This window comes from Micropterus dolomieu, linkage group LG07, assembly GCF_021292245.1.
Source record: "Micropterus dolomieu isolate WLL.071019.BEF.003 ecotype Adirondacks linkage group LG07, ASM2129224v1, whole genome shotgun sequence".
NCBI classification, from domain to species: domain Eukaryota; kingdom Metazoa; phylum Chordata; class Actinopteri; order Centrarchiformes; family Centrarchidae; genus Micropterus; species Micropterus dolomieu.
Genome location: NC_060156.1, coordinates 12,453,408 through 12,472,086, shown reverse-complemented (window position 1 = coordinate 12,472,086; position 18,679 = coordinate 12,453,408). Strand labels below are relative to the sequence as shown.

Genomic DNA, 18,679 nt, shown 5'->3' with positions numbered 1-18,679 from the left:
ACTATCTTGGAAGAGACACCAGTGTTGGTTTCTTAATAGGTCATATTGCTGCTATTGCACATAGAAACAGTAGCTTGTTGCAAAAACTCCGGGCACTTCCTCTGGAGGCTGTTGACAGGGATTTGGAGAAGTGTCAGCGTATCTATGGGTCAGTTTATCATTAAAGTTTTTAACTCAATAGGATGTGGGTTTTCAGTAACACATATCATTTTGCAGAAATAGCTCGTCAGGCTGCTCAGATCAAAATGATGAGAAAACTTGAGAAGCAGGCCATGGCGCAAGCAGCCAAGGAAGCAAAGAAGCAACAAGGTAAACAGCTGCTGTCTAGTCAGTCTCTTCTTTAACACTGCGTCATTACACTGTGCACAAGCCTAATTTGTTTGTGTCTTCCAGCGATAATGGCTGCAGAGGAAAGGCGGAAAAAGAGGGAGCAGATGAAGATTCTTAAACAGCAAGTAAGGATTATTCCTTGCGTGCATTGTTTAATTTTCTGTGCAAAACTGTCTGCAGCTGCTCTGTTCATATTCAGGGTTTGTGTGCTCCAAGGTGAAAAGGTTTAAAGCACATAACTGCTTTTGAAAATTCTACAAGGAAGTTGCCATCCTTCAAAATGCTGCACCTTCCTCATCTGCATAGACCCACTGTACTTCTTCACCCCACCCCCGCCACTCTATAACATGCATGACTTAACAGTTAATTTATTTGATCTTGCCCTCATCCTTTTACCAGGAGAAGATCAAGCGCATTCAGCAAATTCGTATGGAGAAAGAACTCCGTGCACAGCAAATTCTCGAGGTTCGTCCTGAAAGTTATTGCAGAAACATTCTAAAACACTTCCTTTCTGCTGTTGATAGGATTTTTAAAAAACCCAACCAAAGGCTATTCCTAAATTATGTGGCCCCACTTTTCGTCACATCTAGTGAGTACATGTGACTAATGCTTAATTGGTTTTTTGCAAAAGTGCCATTGAATATGAAAATCTCCTCAGACCGTGATGGAGCTTAATACAAAATACAGTATTTCATTAAGTAAGAGGTGGCCCAGAGTTTACCATGGCTAGGTGAAATACCTATTTAGCATTCCCTCACTAATAGAAGCTGTGAAGTATTTTAGCTTTTTATAAATCAAATTTCAGTTGACACGCTTGGCAAGCGGCTCATAACAGGATTTTGTAGGGCCATAATTACTGATAGAAATTTTGCTTAATTTATTCTCAGTGCCTGCTGGTGTTTCATAATAACTATAGCCACTTTGTCTTTCACTGTTAATGGGAGGAAATAATGATCGCATTTCTCAAGATTTCAATATGTTAGATTTGACTTTATCAGTGAGCCACTGGCTCTTTAGCTTTCTGTGGAATATTTTCCAGAATGAAATAAGAGCAAACTTATACATCATATTAAGTACAACACTTAGTTAATATTTATTTTCCAAACCAGATGTATATGTATTTTATATGATAATTTCCTGGTCCTTTTATTATTTTCAGTTGATGATTTTAATTGAGAAAATTATCTTGGCTAAGTTCCCTTAATCAGAATTAGCAGCCCCAATCAAATGTTTATTCAGACAAAGCTTTCCTGTAGTCTATGTACTTGTATGAGTTTTAAATGAGTTGCATGACCTGGTTTGCTTGTACAGGCAAAAAGAAAGAAGAAAGAAGAAGCAGCCAATGCCAAAATAATGGAGACTGAGAAGCGAAACAAGGTGAGTACGGTTACAATTAGGAACAAACTGTGATGGTAAACTGCTGCTTCAAGTCTCAAACTGCTTAAAACAGAAGTCAGTCAGATTGATATTCAAATACCACAAATGACCCTCATGCCCCTGACTTTCTATCTTTTGCCACACATTGTCTGCAGTATAATGTTTTTTGCTCCATTGTACTGCTTATCTTGGTTAATTACTGTGTAAAAAAGATGTTGGATGGCCTTCTTGCAACATGTATCTGTAAAAGGTTTTCCCCTTAGCTCAACCGATGAAGTCTAGCCTGGAACTTCAGCGTGATGTTGTTAAATACGGCCAGACATTTATGTACGCCTTTGAAATTATGTAAATTACTTTATGTTTTCTAATTGAGTTCATCTTTTTTTCTTAAAGGAGAAGGAGATGCGAAGACTGCAAGCTGTCATACTAAAGCACCAGGTAGGTAGTTTGTCCAAAGCCACATTATACCAAAGCCATTCTTCCTCTGTGTCTAAACTGAATGTCTTGGAGATGGTCTCTAGCTGATGATCATTTGCGGTAGCCTAATTGAATTATTTTGTACAATATATGCTGTCAAATTATGCTTTGGATGATCTTGGTTGTATTTTTATTTTAGCTTACCATTGGTTGGATTGCATTTCTTGTATTGATTTTTCTTGTGTGATTTTCTATTTCTTAATAATTGCCAACTCTTTCTACCAGGAGTTGGAGAGGCATAGACTAGATATGGTATGGGTATGTTTGTTTCCGTACATTTAAAAACATATTGTGAACGTGTTGTGATAAATGGTTGCCATCATAGCAATGCGTAAAGTGTAAAGTAGCGTTGGCTGCAGTCATACCACATCCTTCCGCATGGCTTTTCCAGAACAGTGCACTGCATAAATCTGCGCTATTTGTCTCTCAGAGAAAACACATCCATTCGCCGCCTGATATGATAAAAAATGCCTTAACTCAACAGAAAATAAAAAAGCATGCAAAGCAATCTGATAGCCTGAAGGAACACCAACTATTACATTGTTTTTCTTTTGGATTGACTAAATGTAGGTCCTCAAAACCCTTTTGCTCTATAGCATGTGAGCCAACTTTCTAATCCTTTCCATCACCTGGCAAAAGTCACTCTTTTGTACTCTTGCCAGTGATTTGTTTAAGTCCTGGAGTTAATGGAAAGAAAATAATTTTTTTTTACTTCTTAATTTCCCTCTTGTGAGTTATTCATCAGTTATAAAGTTATAAATTCAGTTCTGCTTGCCCCTGTAACACATAATACTTGCTGCTTTATAGTTTTAAAGTTCTTGGCTTGTCCCTTTCAGTTTGACACTTGCCAACATGCTCAGATTAATAATGACTGTTTGTAACTTTGAGCTTAGCTTATGCTTTGTGTGTATGCATTTGCAATGCAATTTAGCTTTTCGTCTGTCATTGTGTTCCATGTGGTTAAACTGTTTTGTGTTTTTATTTTTTTTCTATGTGCATCATTTTGATTGTGTGATGATTGTGACAATTGGTTGATGTGTGTTTCTTGTACTGTGCACAGTGTTCATACTGTGTATTGCATCCATTTTCTTTTGGGAAACAATAGTAGCAAGTGTGAATAGAATAGAAACCATGTGTCTGTGCTCTGTCAGGAAAGGGAAAGACGTAGGCAGCATATGATGCTCATGAAGGCTGTGGAGGCCCGTAAGAAGGCAGAGGTGGGTAACATCTGATCTGCTCCCTTTTTCTGGTCTTTCCCGCATCTGTGTTCTGCCGCACAGTTTGATTGTGTTTTCTTTTCTTTAGTAATTGCATGTGAAAGTACTGCAGTCTGTAATGGTGGGACATAACAAAAATGTACAGTATGTGTACATATTATGAAATGTGGTCATTGAGGTCATAGTGTGTTTTTTATTTTATTTGTGTCCACCCTCTGTAAATCTGAGCATAAAGCACAATAGTCCACCGCAGCTTTAATGATACTTTCTCTTTCTCTTGTAGGAAAAAGAGCGTCTGAAGAAAGAGAAGAAGGATGAGAAGCGGTTAAACAAGGAGAGGAAACTGGAGCTCAGAAGACTGGAACTGGAAAAGGCGAAGGAGCTGAAGAAGCCAAACGAAGACATGTGTTTAGCAGATCATAAGGTATTCACACACTGTGGAGCTGCTGGCAGATGAAAATGAGACTCCATGTATGTCACCAGTGTGGATAGTCTCCATCTGTGGAGTGTGTGTGTGTCTGTGTGTGTGTGTGTGTGTGTGTGTAAAGATTGGATTTTCCACCAGCGTGGGGATTTTTTTCGACATAGGAATCAATCATTATAATCACTGTAGGAGCTATAGGCATGAAGATTAGAAATGCTTTTGACAAATTTATGGTTTCATTGTTTCACTGTCAGATCTACCAAAATAGATGTGTAATATCACTGAAAGCATCTGGACTTGATTAAAAAGAAAACCAGGTGTAAGTCAAAATACTGCCACCACGTGGCTACTGATGCCAAAACACCAACCACGGTACTACTGACTATTGTAGATCCCCATAATCAAAGGATTGTGGGCAGGTGTTAACAAACTAGTCTGAAACAAGTAACACCAGCATTGTGAGAAACACTGGAAAATCTATCTAACTTTGTCTTTAAAATCATTTTAACCACTTCTTTCACATAGTTCTTGTTAAGCCTGACAAAATATGTGAAACTGTAGTAAATGATATGCTGTCTGAGCTGTCTTACAATTAATATTACATCTGGGTTTTTTTTGGCAAGGGGAAGTACGTTTATTTGTATAGCACCTTTCAACAACAAGGCAACTCAAAGTGCTTTACATAAAACAGAAAGGCATTAGGAAAAGAAAGACGAGACATAAAAATGCCCCATAAATAGAATTTTAAAAAGAGTAAAACAAAATGATAGTTTGTATGTTTAATATGTTGTCCCAAGTTTAACTTAAATAAAAGTTTAATAAACTTTAACTTTAATAAAACTCAGTGGCAAACAGAAAAGCTTCAGGCCCAGATTTAAAAGAACAGAGAGTTGGAGTAGATCTCAAGTTTTCTGGGAGTTTGTTTCTGATATGGTGAATAAAAACTGAAGGCTCCATTGAGTCTGGGGACAGTCCTGATCCAGAACATCTGAGAGGTATGGATGGTTCATAACGGAGCAGCAGAACCATTCGGTGCTTTATAAACCAACTTGTTTGACAAACAGGAAGCTGGTGTTAAGATCTGAGAACCTCAAGTGATGTGGTCTCTTCTAGTCTTAGTGAGGACTGTAGCTACAGAATTCTGAATAAGCTGCAGCTGTCGTATAAACCTTGAAGAGACACCTGACGACAGCGTTACATTAGTTGAGCTTACTGACGGTAAACGTATGGACAAGTTTTTCTAAATCCTGCTGAGACATAAGTCCTTTGGTAGTAGTTTGGTAGTTGTATGTTTTTGTTATTGTCTTAATGTGGATTCTTGTGTACAGGGACTGTAATGTTTGAGATGAGATATATAACGTATTTTATTTTTAATGTAACGTCTTTTTCTCCAGCCACTGCCAGAGTTGTCCCGGATCCCTGGTCTGGTCTTACAAGGAAGTACCTTCTCTGACTGCCTGATGGTGCTGCAGTTTCTACGCAGCTTTGGGAAGGTCCTGAGGTTAGACATAAATCCAAACATGCTCAGCCTAAGTGACCTTCAGGAGGGCTTGCTCAACATTGGGGGCAGTATGGGCAAGGTGCAGGACCTGCTGGTGAGCATGCTCTCTGCAGCTGTGTGTGATCCTGGTATACCTACAGGTCACAAGGTGAGTCTGTCAATGCACAATGAATTTGTGGGGTTGTTGAATTGTAAATGGTTCCTGTTCTGTAATTTACACTGAACAAAATTATAAACACTACACTTTTGTTTTTGCCCCCATTCATCATGAGCCAAACTCAAAGATCTAAGACTTTCTCTATGTACGCAAAAGGCCTATTTCTGTCAAATATTGTTCACAAATCTGTCAAAATCTGTGTTAGTGAGCACTTCTCCTTTGCCGAGATAACCCACCCACCTCACAGGTGTGGCATATCAAGATGCTGATCAGACAGCATTAGTATTGCACAGGTGTGCCTTAGGCTGGCCACAATAAAAGGCTACTCGAAAATGTGCAGTTCCATCACACAGCACAATGCAAAAGATGTCGCAAATTTTGAGGAAACGTGCACACACCTGCTACTATGTGCCCATTAAAATAGATTGATTCACGTAACTACTGTACAAAAATCAGTTTTCACTGCTTCAGTTATTGAAAAATAAAAGTCTGCTAAGGAGTGTTTTTAGAGCGTTTCATACACATACACATTTTAAATTATTCATTTTTATCTGTGTAAATTCATTCCCCCTGGCCATTTATTCATGCTGTGCTATACAGTGTAATCAGGTCATGATACGTGATTTTACATTACATTATTACATCTCTTCATATTAAAAGCCTGTCTCAGGATGTCTATACATTGAGTGAGATGTGCATATACTGACAAGACTGTCAACTAAAACAGGAAGCATGTTTCATAATAATTTGCACATCCTAGATGTGTCCCAGACATTTCCCATGGGCAACTTAAGCACTTAACACTGCTTACTTTACTTATCGAAGAGATAATTGCTCAAAAGGAAAGTGTTTTACTCCCATTGGTTTTACTTCCCATCAGACTCCCATTGCCCTTTTATTGGCTCTACCCTTCACCTGCGCTCGGCTCTCTTGGGTTATAGTGTATATAAAAAGGAATTCTGGTTTTAACTGAGTTGGTAAAAAATGAAGGGTTTGTTTAATACTGTGACATTATTTTTCTTTCAGAATAAGACAGCCTTGGGTGACCACCTGACTAATGTGGGGATCAACCGGGACAATGTGTCTGAGATCCTGCAGATCTACATGGCGGGTCACTGTGAGCAGACAGAGCTGGCTGCTCTAGCCCTCAGCCTCAGGACCAAGGCCTTTCAGGCCCACAGCCCGTCACAGAAGGCCTCCATGCTAGCATTTCTGGTGAATGAACTGTGCTGCAGCAAGGCTGTGATCAGGTGAGGGTCCTGCATTCTTTATCATTCTGTCTTTTAATTTAGGAATTTAACAAATAAAGCAAACTCAGTTTTTTGTATGGCAGAAATGTTAATGGACTATTCATAGGAAACTAAACTACTGCTAAAAAAATCCTGTTGATTTTAAGGCTTCAATACACTTGTATTAAAAAAAGAATGGTTAGCCTGTGAAAATGATTCAGAGCACTCTATAAACAAGTGTTCCTTATGTGCTTGAAGCAAACAAGTTAATCTCTGTGCCTGAGAGTGGAAAGTATTGGCTTGTTTTATTCATGGAGGCTTAAATTTTCATAGAATAATAGAAGTATCAAAAAGAACATGACAAATCTTGGTCTGATGGACAGTTTCACAAGATTGCATCAAACTACGTGTCATACATTTTTTATTAGCACTGATTCATTAACACTTTGAAACGCATCTGGTGCACACTGCTGTGTGGCGCAATCACATCATGCTCTTTTTATTATACAAAAAAGGTCAAAGAAACGTCTGCTCCAATATTGTGTGATACTTTGCAGTGAGATCGATAAAAACATAGATCACATGACCAACCTGAGGAAGGATAAGTGGGTTGTCGAGGGAAAGCTTCGCAAGTGAGTATATGCATCATCTAAGCTGTTATTGGGAGATTCTGTGCTTACACTTGAACATTTTGTTAGAGAACATGTCTGAATTGCACACAAACGTGTACTCTACAAACTGACTGTCCATTTTTTTCTCTAAAGACTGAGGAGCATCCATGCCAAGAAAACAGGGAAGAGAGACAGCAGTGTGGGGGGAGAGGACAACCACACCTTTGTCATCCCCACTCCTAGAAACAAATGCAAGAGGAAAGAAGGTGACAGCGAGGAGGAAGAGGAGGAGGACGACGACAGTGAAGACCAAGGAGATGAGGACGATGAAGAGGAGGAAGAATCCGGGGGAAAGAAGGGGAAGAAAGCAGAGATATGTGAAGACGAGGTCAGTGACAGCATGATGTTTTTGCAGGAGCCGGCAGTTAAATCAGTGTTTGTTATATTGAATGTCAGCCTGTCCATTGGCCTCGCACTAATGAGATCTTTTCATCTAGGACAACAGTGTACACTCGGCCAGTATGGAGGAGCTGGAGAAACAGATAGAGAAAACATACAAGGTAAATTAAACCCTATGAGACACTATTTTCTCTCTCAGGATCAGCTCATCAATACACTTAATAAATGTATTTCTGTTTCTTTTAGCAACAGTGTCAAATCAGACGGAAGATATTTGACTCATCTCACTCGCTGCGCTCCATGGTGATTGGCCAGGACCGCTACAAGAGACGTTACTGGGTCCTCCCGCAGTGTGGTGGCATCTTTGTTGAAGGCATGGAGAGTGGTGAAGGTGCAAACCGAAACTGATAAGCTCAGATTTTAGTCACTTTTTTCCCTGTTCACAACCTACAGGACATAAATGTTTAATGTTTTTTTTGTGCACTTTGCCTGAGCTGACACCAACCTTTTCATGTTACTCAGGTTATGAAGAGGTGGAGAAAGAGAAAACGAGACAGAGGGTTGCTCAGTTGATCAGGGTAAAAGAAGAGCAGCTGGTAGAGACAAAGAAGCCGGTGGTCTCCAGCCCAGTACAGAGCACAGACGGTGATACATCCACACCAGAGATCCAGCAGGACAAAGACAGCCTCAATCTCTTCCTCCAGAAACCCGGGTCCTTCTCTAAGCTCAGCAAACTCCTTGAAGTGGCCAAAATGGCTCAAGATTCAGATATCAATTCTCACAAGAGTCATTCTGCTAGAGTCCCCACCACCACATCTTATCCCTCATATCCCACCTCTCAGACAGCCACTACCCAACAGGGACAGATGGATAAAACAGACACTTCAGTGCCATCTCTGCTTAGCGCCCCCCCCCTCAAAAGCAGTCCCTGGATAACCTGCAGCCCCCTGCCTATCATTCACGACGAGCAGCTCTCCAAGATTCTGACTGAAAAGAGCAACCAGTGGTTTAGCCTCTTGCCTCGCTCTCCTTGTGACGAGTCCTCGGTCACCTCTGGCTCCAGCCCTCCAGCCGCCTCCTCTCCTCTACAGACCATCTGCACCAAATCCCCCTCCTCCCTCTCCCCTAATCCCCTAGCCACAGTCAGCTCCGGTACTCCTGCTGGGATCAATAACATGCAGTCGTCTGTCCTTCAGGTCGGTGGATAACCGTAATGCTATTTCTGTCTTAGAACACTGTCACATGTTGCAAGTCTTATTCTATATTACATGACAATTTTCTCATGATGCAAATGCACGAAGTGCTACCACTGTGTTGCCTTATATGTTATACATGTGGTAGTGAAATAAAATTGTCGTCATTATGATCATAATTTTAAAGAGTGTTTTTTTTTTTCTCTTAGCAAGTAAAGTGTGGCATTCATCAAAGCAGACTGACGCTGTGTGACATGTCCAGTGCAGCGATAAGTCCCAGCCTGCCATTCTGTGGTACTTTTCTACCCCCCATACTGGATCTGGCCTCCCAGCATGCAGAGGGTAATGGCAGCAGGGTCTTCTTCCTGGCAAATAACAACTCTGTCAACAAGAGTGAGACCCCAGAACCCCTGAGTGACAAGCCTGCTTGTGCCTCATTCCCCGCTGTGGAGGTGGCTAAGACCCAGGACTACCCTAGTCCTCAGCCTATCCCTGAGGGTAAGAATGGCTCGCTGCCAGTACGCACAAGTGAAATACGCTGGACTAAAGATATTCACTGCCCAGACAGCACTGGAATACATGCTGTGATGACTGTCAGTCAGTTACACAGTTTCCATGTGTTGCTAAAATTAAACAGTTATGCAACATGAGTTTTTAAATGTATGCGTGTGTGTTGGCAGACATGCTGTGTGGCTGGTGGAGGGTGTCAGACATGGAGGAACTGCACAGTCTGGTCAAGGCCCTCCATAGCCGAGGCACCAGAGAGAAGGTCTTGCAAAAACAGCTCCAAAAATATATGGAATATATGACCCAGCTCTGCGCCAACAGCAAAGATGGTTGGTCCCCATTTCCACTGCTCTCTTTAAGTCAAGATTCAACAGACATGCGATGTGATATGAAAGTATTGTTATTTGATCTTTTGTTAATGAGAATGCTTTCAGTAGACAGTAGTTTGAGGTCATTTTTGTATGTATGTATCTGTTATTGCAGTGATTGATGTGGCAGAGCTGGAGAAGCAGGAGGTGAGTGAGGAGACAGTAGAGAGTTGGTGTGTTGAGGAGCAGGCCATGGAGGTGGACATCAGCCTGCTGCAGCAGGTAGAGGGTCTGGAGAGGAAAGTCATGTCTGCCGGCCTGCAAGTCAAGGTAATACTCTTCTACTCATCCACTCTTTAATTCACCAGTATATGCTTGGTTAGGGTCTCGTGTCCTCCCTTTATCTCACTGTTAATTACTGCATACTCTGTTGCATTGGCTGTATTTTACTATGTCCCTCAGGGCTGGATGCATCCCGAGCCCCAGTCAGAGAGGGAGGATCTGGTCTATCATGAGCACAAGCTCTTCTCTTCCCCTGTTCCACAGAAGAAGGGACAGAGAGAAACCAGCCAGGAGGAAGTTCCTGGCACCGTGGTGCGTCGGACCAACAATCCGCTTGATATAGCGGTCACCAGGCTGGCAGAGCTGGAGAGGAACATCGAGCGAAGGTAGGAAAGGAAGAGACCCAAAAGTACAACTTTTCAGATCAGACTGGATAATGTCACTGTACATGATCCTGCACCATCCTCTAGTGGTGATGGTGAATGTTCATCCCACATTTATTCTAGAGAGTCCTAACTTCTCACTCTGGGTAACACTAAAGACTAGGGCTGAACAATTAATCAAAATTTTATCAACATTGCAAAATGGCCTAATGTGGTGATTTTAAATTAAATATCGCTGTGCTGCAGATGTCCTGGCCTACACATCATATTCTACAGACTTAAGAAAACACCTTTGTTTGGTACAGATACTTGCAAAAATCACACCATAATTCATTTTAATATGTTTTTCAATGAAAATGTGGATAATTATGTAATAATTATGATTACCCCCATTATCACATAGTATATCACAATTACAATATCAGTCAAAATAATCGCAATTACAGATTTTTTTTCAAAATCGTTCAGCCCTACTAAAGACTATTTCCTTCTTTACTTTCGGTCATTCAGTGTGATAATGTCACAGACTGTGTATGTGAATGCTGTCCAGTTACACCACAGTCTTACTCTCTGTGACCTCTAAGCAGCGAGGAAGAGGTGGCTCCAGGGATGAGGTTGTGGCGTAAAGCCCTCTGTGAAGTCCGCAGCTCAGCTCAGTTGTCACTCTGCATTCAGCAGCTGCAGAAATCCATTGCCTGGGAACGATCAATCATGAAAGTGGTTAGTGACCAATAATTTCTTCCTCTCACAGACTTGTTTATATTGTTTTATCTTGCACACATTTAAGCACCAATTTATAACTCACACTAAAGACGTCCTTCTTCATGAAGATCAGTCTTTAAGGTTGCATGGCGTCTCATTCAGTGTCATAAAAACTACTGTGGTTGAATTTATTTGATCCTTTAAAAATGCATAAGCATCTTAAAAAAAAAGCATGGATAACACAACGAATCTGCACAGCATGCGGCAAAAGCTGAAAAAGAAAGTAAAGGTGTGTTAGAAGCAGCAATTTACAATATAACCAATCGATCATCACCAGGCAACAAACCTGATAGCCCAATCGGTAACAAATCAACTTCGTTCAGTATGCCTGGCTGCACACAACTGCATAAATCATTAGTGTTCATAGTGATGTATATCAGTTTGAACTAGCCTACATATGTTTGGTGTTTCCAGCACTGCCAGCTCTGTCAAAAGGGAGATAATGAAGAACTGCTTTTACTCTGTGATGGCTGTGACAAAGGCTGCCACACATACTGCCATAAACCGAAGATCACTACAGTACCTGACGGCGACTGGTTTTGTCCTACTTGTGTAGCGAAGGTACACCAGCATGCCCTAAAACTCTCTTCTTTTGTCATTTATTTAATAAAATCGTACTATCACAGTACATCTACTGGGGCCTCACACCATGCAATTGTCAAATGATAACATAGCTGTATCACATTTACACACTCAATGAACTGATTTGAATATGATGTCTTGTGTGTCTCTACACCAGTCTTCTGTGCGTTCTGTCATTCAGGAAAGTGGTCAACTCCCGCGGAGCAGGAAGCAACAGAGCCGAACAGCTGGAGGAGGGAAGAAAGGCAGTGAGGTAAAACGAAATGGTAAGCCATCTGCGGTAGGAGAGCTCATCAAAGAGGAGGCTTCCGGCAGCAACAGCGTGCCAAAGAAAGGTACCAAGGAGTTCAAGAAGAGGAAAGGAGACGACAGCCCGCCCGGCTCCCAGTCCAGGCATGACAGCCCTGTCCCCTGTGCAAAGAAAGCCAAAACGGCCAAAGACAACAGCATAAATGGGCTGGCGATGTGCCGGTACGCATGAACACATACTCACAGCATGCAAAGCGTCTAGCAGAGTTCACTTTCCCCTCTTCTCATTGTTAAAAATACTCCTGTGGTACATGTACAAGACAATAATCAGTGTGCAGAATCTGATAATCAAAACATCTATTTTACTGTGTCGTTTCACCTCATACCAAACCCTAAAATCAAGGCGCGGTCAGACCATGTTTCAGAAATGTTCTCAAAGAGGTGAAACTGATTGAATGGATGAGATTATATTTGGAGCACAAAGTGCTCAGCTTTGTTCGCTACTTGTTCTCTCCAGACTGCTGCTGGCTGAGCTGGAGGCCCATCAGGACGCTTGGCCCTTCCTCACACCGGTCAACCAGAAAGCAGTCCCTGGATACAGGAAGGTCATCAAGAAGCCCATGGACTTTTCCACCATCAGAGAAAAGCTCACCAACAACCAGTATGTTTGTGTCACTGTTTGTTTTTAAAAAGATCTATGTAGGCTTTTCTATGTGGATTTTCTGTTTTTGATTTGGAGTGGCCCTTTATTGTGGCCAGCGTAAGGCACACCTGTGCAATACCCATGCTGTCTGATCAGCATCTTGATATGTCACACCTGTGAGGTGGATGGATTATCTCGGTAAAGGAGTGCTCACTAACACAGATTTTGACAGATTTGTGAACAATATTTGAGAGAAATAGGCCTTTTGTGAACATAGAGAAAGTCTTAGATCTTTGAGCTCAGCTCATGATGAATGGGGGCAAAAACAAAAGTGTAGCGTTTATAATTTTGTTCAGTGTAAATGAAACTTAAAACCTTTTTCTAATAATTACAGGTACTTGAATTTGGAGACTTTCATCGTTGACGTGAACCTGGTTTTTGAGAACTGTGAAAAATTTAATGAAGATGATTCTGAAATTGGACGGGCCGGCCACAGCATGAGGAGATATTTTGACAAACGATGGACTGAACTGCTGGAATAAAAACATTCCAGCGTGGGCTGTCCACGCTACTCTCTACATATCAAACTCCATCTTTAGCATTGGAGTCCTTCTCTTTACCTGTGACACTAAATCAGTACAAAGTTATAATAAGACTGATGTGCAATGTGAAATGACAAATTCTCCTGCTGAGAAAAGACGCTTTAATATCTTAAAGTGCAATACTGTTTTCTTTATGAAAGTGCACTGACCCCTGGTCTCAATGTTGTATTTGGGAAACAGAGATTTCCACCATAGGTAGGTCATTCATTGGCTTTTTTTTGTATCATCAGTACTTTAGCTTTGTGTATTTATTTTCAAGTATTTATGTTACAGTCAGTCTTTTCTAAGAAAAAGCAGGAAATGGCACACAGCTTTAAAAAAAATCTAAATATTGTTTTACGGACTATTAAACAAGCCAATCAAAAAGAAATATTGTTTACAGTTTTTTTGACTGCCAGCAGTACTACTGTTCATCTACGTTTGAGTTTTTTGTGTGAAATACAAGGAATTATCACTGTCACTATTTGCTTATTTCTAACCTGTACAGAGTGTACAGTACACACAGTACAGTAAAAAATATTGTTAATGCATAAGGATGATTGTAGCACTCCAAATGTCTTATACTGTGCTATGCTGAATATCCACAAAAAAACTGGTCTCAGTATTGTAGTGCCTGACCTCTGACCTCTAAACAGTGTATGGAAGTGTGTTTTTTTGTGTGTGTGTGTGTGTGTCCTGCACAATATACCGTAGGAAACCCTTACACAAAATGTTTAAACTGTTTAGAGCTTTTCCTCTGAAAAGAATTGATGTGGTGCATATAGTGTGTTTTCATCTCCAAGCATTTCCTTCAGCCAGAGTCTGGGGCTTGATCCCACTGGGAGTCAAGACAGTGTCACGGTCCACTGGATACATCTCAAGACCGAACACTTGAAGTTTAACTGTATTTTATTATAAATATTGTGAAATGAGTAGCGACTTTTGTGGGAATATTATTTTTAAATGTTGGGTGTGTGGCACAGATAAAATAAATCTGTTTTTTTTCAAAATAACACTTTCCTCACTTTCTCCCCTAGGCTCATTAATTAAGTTCTGCAGAGTTAAACTGAATCATGGATTTCATTTGAACCATTTTTATTTGGTTGTTTTGGGTCTAACACTAAACTTAAATGTCTGAGAAAAGTTGCATTATTTGATTTTATTCAGTACGACTAGTGGAATATGACAAAGTACAAGTACTGTATATAAGTACAATTGTGGGGTACTTGTACTTTAGTATTTCCATATCTGGTTGCTTTATACTATATATAGTATATGTTGCTATATACTATACTCCATTTCAGAGGGAAATGTTACTTGACACCATTTATGTCACAGCTATATTTACTAGGCACTTTTAACTAATCAAAACATGATCAACAAGCATGAATTATTGTTAAACATAAAACTTGCTGCTACAACATAAAAGGCTGCTTTCACATTAATTCGTAAATAATTATAATCCAACAATGTAGACACTACCCTGCTGGATTTATTATGAGTACTTAGAATACCTACTTAGTAATGGTTTGAATGCCGGACTTGCAGGATATATTTATATTGTCTTTATTTTAAAGTATATTATAATAAATCTGCTTATTTGATTTGTTTGTTTAGTCGACATACTTTACACTGACAACACAAGATAAAGACTGGACTGTGTGAACATTGTGTAACTCAGTGACAGCGTCACATGACTGATAACTCTTCCAGCAGCTATGAAGTCTGTTAACTGTCCACGACACGCGAGCAGCAACAGTTTGTCTTTTAAAACGTTTCGTTCAAATACAGAAAAAGCCACAAACCTCACGGGACAGACAGAAAGCTGTCAGGATACGCAGCTTCCCATCAGGTGTCACTCCTCTCGTTCGTTTCAAAGGCGGTTATTTGAGCATTTTGCGCCACCTTGTGATTGAAACCGCTCCCCCGGCAGTGCCTAACAAACAAGATGGTGTCAGTAATTTGCACTCTTCGACACCACACGGACGAGGTCAGCTGCTGTGCCTTCTCTCCATCTCTCTCTGATGGTACCGTGGCCCTCTGGGACTTCCCCTCCAAGACACTGCGCAGGTACGGTGTGACCCAGGGTCGGTAACTGAGCTGCATGTGTCTAACAGTCAGAGCAACCAAGGGTTGCAGATTCCTGCATAGTTCCCGCCTTAAAGTGACATTTCAAAGCTCCTTTCTCAAGTATTTCTCTTCAAATATTCATCACTACTGTAAGCAATTTTCAAAGAAAGTTCTTAGTTATTAGCCTATTTATTAATGTGTGTGTGGGCTTTGACATTAATCTATTAGTGTAGCCTATACAATGTCAGAAAACAATAAAAAAAAATGGCACATATAATTTCTCTGAGCCAAAGTTCATAGCTGGTGGTAGAAACTGAGCAAAGATAATCAGTTTGCTTTAACATATTATGAATAAATATACACAAATAAATCCCGTGTGAGAACCTATAACCAGCAAATGTTTGAAAAATGACTTCGTCGATTAAACATACCGGCCAAATAAATTTCAGCTAATCAACTTTCTAATTGTTTCAGCTCAAGTGTGGGGTTCAGTCCAAGTAGATATCAGATAGAAATAACAACCCCACAACTTGAGCTTAAAGGTTCATTCTTGAACTTGGAAGTTTGACAAAAACTTCTATTTACAAAGTCCCATGTACTTTGTTCTAAACAGCGTAGATCCACATCTTGTGGCCTTCGTCACCAAACAGTCGGCTTTCAAGTTCTGTCCTGATTCTTGTATTGCAAAACAGATTTGATGCATAGAAATATGTGACATCGCATGATTTCACCAGAGCCACGCCCTCTTTAAACCAGTGGGAAAACTCAAAGGAAGAAATAACAAAAATGTTTCTAACTGTGAGAGAAAATAGTGTTTGTTAGGTTTAGATTAGGGTTACCTCAGGACTACATTAAGTCGGGTTTAACAACAGAGACATGTGGGACTAATGAAGATCAAAGCGCACAGCTCAGCTAGAGAAGCACTTATTGACAGCAGCAACAGACTCATAACACATTTTGTGATGATCATTTTTGAACAATTTGTCTTTTAATCCTCAGATTCCACAAGACATTATGTGATTTCTGTGATCTGACACAGCTTTTACAGGCACCCTCAGGCCTGCTGTGTCTCTAATTAAAACTCTCAGGTGGTTTAAATTAATCTCATTAAACTCAGCCAGTGTCTCCACCGCCTCATCCAACTTAGTTTATTTATAGAGCATATTTAAAAACAACAGAAGTTGACCGAAGAAAAAGACTTCTTATATAAGAAATAATAAAACAGTGGTTTCCTCGTTTATTTTACACCCTCTCTGGTAAACCTTGCTCTTCAGTCTAGCCCAAGCTGTAACTAACTATCTAACGTTGTCTATCACAGCTGCAGCGCAGTGAGCGAGGCCAGTGTTGTGGCCTGCTGCTTCTCTCCCTGTGGCCAGATGTTCGTGACCGGCTGCACCTATGGAGACCTCAAACTCTGGGACGTGGACGTCTGTCTCCTGCATGCTGAGAAGGACGCCCATGACCTGGGAGTCACCTGCTGCAGCTTCACAGACCAGTTAAAAGTTGGTGAGTTCTTAGTATTTGAAGGGTCAAACATGCTTTCACTTATATTCGTGGATCACTAGTGGTGACTAAACAGGCAGATAGTTTGGTAGGTGAATTGAATTTTGGTTGCAGTGTTAAGAGCAATGGAACAAATGACATCGTAAACTCAACTTGTGCTTATATGATTTTCAATTGATGCAAAATCAATCAACTGATTTAATATTTATTTCATTTATCAAGCAAAATACCAAACATTTGCTGGTTCTGTTTTCTCTCATGTGGAAATTTGCAGTTCACAAACAGGCCGTCAGTCTTCGTTTGTTATTAAATTCAGTCGAGTGTGAACATTCAGGAAGAGGAAATGTGGCTGTTTTTGTTCTGCAGACGGCTGCTGTGTGGAGTTTTGACTGGCCTCCTGTGGCCAGGACAGCCAGCTGAAAATATGGATCGTTTCCCAGCGTGAGGGACCAGGTAGGCAGACCCCCCCCCCGCCCACCTCCTCAACTGAAAGCGCTCTCACTCCATCACCCATGAGAGAGTGAGAGAGAGCCTGCTGACTGCTTTAACCTTGAAATCTCTCTGCAGAATAAAATAATTTTATCAGCGTGTGGAATAAATCAGCTGCAGACTGACTCATTAATAATGGATCACTTTAAGACGTTCAGAAGAGGTGTGAGAGGTGTAAGCCGAGTGTGTGTGTGGAGAAGAGGGAATCAGGTGCATATATCCACTGTGACATTTATATCTTGTATGATCGACAGCAGAACAAGAACATTTTGTGCATGGTCAAAGATTGCGTAACCTACCTACAGACTGTATTCCTCTTAGTGTGTGAACACGCTATGTTGTCAGTTCCTAAGATGTGTTGCCATGGTAATGGCCGTTTCTGGGGAGGATGCGACGTATCCCTCATGGTGACCCGCTGCGGTGCCTGGAGATTTTTCATCTCTGAGCAGCTCAGTTTCATTTTGTCAAAATGTCATTTTTCAGATACTGTTTCTCTGTGGCGCTCTGAAATGTGCATTTATCTCGTCTTTGCTAAGGGATTGCATGCTTGAACCCCTCTTCCACCGTTTTATGAGAAAGACATTTAAGTGTAGACAGTTGAGGGAAGCAGGGGGCCAATTCTGAAGCTGGGATCATTGTGTGGTTTTTCTAGTCCCTTCTTACTTTACTGTTTACTGTAGCAGCCCCTATATTTTTATAGCTCCATAAGTCTGTTTGGTGGCTCTGAATCAAATCTTTCATGTTGACAGTTTTGCTTCACTCAGCAGCACATGTTGATGCCTCTTGATCACATGTTGCATTGTTTTTTATTTTGATGTACCATTCACTTGCGTCAGGTTTAATAATGCGTTTTTGTTCATTTCCATTTCACGTCACGTCATGAATATGCATACAAATAACAACTTAGCGTCCTGCAGAGTCTGAAAACAGTATTTCTGCTCTAATGGAGAAGAGGGAGGTTTAATTTAATACATGTGTGTTTACAGGCTGATAATTTAAATGCTGCCACAGGCTGATTAGTTTGACACACAGAATTACTACATAGTGAATTTTTGCACTGTACTCAGAAGTGCCTTTGTGTCTTAGGCTGTGAATATCTCAGGTTTGTTGTCAAAAAAAGAAAAGATTTTGTTTCCAAGCAGCTGTCAGCAGGTGGCAGAGCTGCAAGCCAGCAAGAGGAAAGACAGTTATTGACAAAAAGTTTTGACCGCGGGCGGGGGGGCGACTGAACTGATACAGACGAAGATGCACTTTGAAGTAAGTGTGTGTGTGTCAGAGACTGAATTTTTCATATTTCCTCTCAATTTATGGACAAATAAATAAAAGACGATAGCTGAACAAACAGACATCATTTTATTTTGAGCTCTAACCGTGTGTGTGTGTGTGTGTGTGTGTGTGTGTGTGT

General features: G+C 40.7%; 1 protein-coding gene, 2 long non-coding RNA genes and 1 pseudogene across 12 annotated transcripts in view; 3 read left to right on the top strand and 1 right to left on the bottom strand.

The window, feature by feature from the left end:
- LOC123973326 (bromodomain adjacent to zinc finger domain protein 2B-like) overlaps positions 1-14,145 on the top strand; it is a 53,092-nt gene extending 38,947 nt beyond the window's left edge. For 2 of the 10 annotated variants that reach the window (XM_046053262.1, XM_046053253.1), the window contains 21 exons: positions 1,642-1,707; positions 2,101-2,145; positions 2,410-2,436; positions 3,336-3,401; positions 3,685-3,825; positions 5,220-5,474; positions 6,510-6,733; positions 7,270-7,344; positions 7,477-7,711; positions 7,821-7,883; positions 7,969-8,113; positions 8,245-8,918; positions 9,125-9,413; positions 9,596-9,751; positions 9,906-10,060; positions 10,193-10,398; positions 10,980-11,115; positions 11,572-11,718; positions 11,897-12,210; positions 12,506-12,649; positions 13,026-14,145. In XM_046053262.1, coding sequence (XP_045909218.1) covers positions 1,642-1,707; positions 2,101-2,145; positions 2,410-2,436; positions 3,336-3,401; positions 3,685-3,825; positions 5,220-5,474; positions 6,510-6,733; positions 7,270-7,344; positions 7,477-7,711; positions 7,821-7,883; positions 7,969-8,113; positions 8,245-8,918; positions 9,125-9,413; positions 9,596-9,751; positions 9,906-10,060; positions 10,193-10,398; positions 10,980-11,115; positions 11,572-11,718; positions 11,897-12,210; positions 12,506-12,649; positions 13,026-13,173 — 3,711 coding nt within the window. In that variant the 3' untranslated portion in view covers positions 13,174-14,145. Of the gene's footprint in view, positions 1-729; positions 796-1,641; positions 1,708-2,100; positions 2,146-2,409; positions 2,437-3,335; positions 3,402-3,684; positions 3,826-5,219; positions 5,475-6,509; positions 6,734-7,269; positions 7,345-7,476; positions 7,712-7,820; positions 7,884-7,968; positions 8,114-8,244; positions 8,919-9,124; positions 9,414-9,595; positions 9,752-9,905; positions 10,061-10,192; positions 10,399-10,979; positions 11,116-11,571; positions 11,719-11,896; positions 12,211-12,505; positions 12,650-13,025 lie in introns of all 10 variants that reach the window. The other 8 variants (XM_046053252.1, XM_046053258.1, XM_046053256.1 and 5 more) reach the window with 8 other exon arrangements.
- On the top strand, positions 235-459 carry LOC123973334. Its single transcript, XR_006825600.1, has 2 exons — positions 235-309; positions 394-459. It is a non-coding gene; the product is annotated as an uncharacterized LOC123973334 (long non-coding RNA).
- LOC123973332 lies at positions 10,714-15,345 on the bottom strand. Its single transcript, XR_006825598.1, has 3 exons — positions 15,018-15,345; positions 11,201-11,368; positions 10,714-11,090 (listed from the first exon to the last, which is right to left on the bottom strand). It is a non-coding gene; the product is annotated as an uncharacterized LOC123973332 (long non-coding RNA).
- The window catches only part of LOC123973330, a 15,580-nt pseudogene continuing 11,845 nt past the window's right edge, over positions 14,945-18,679 (top strand).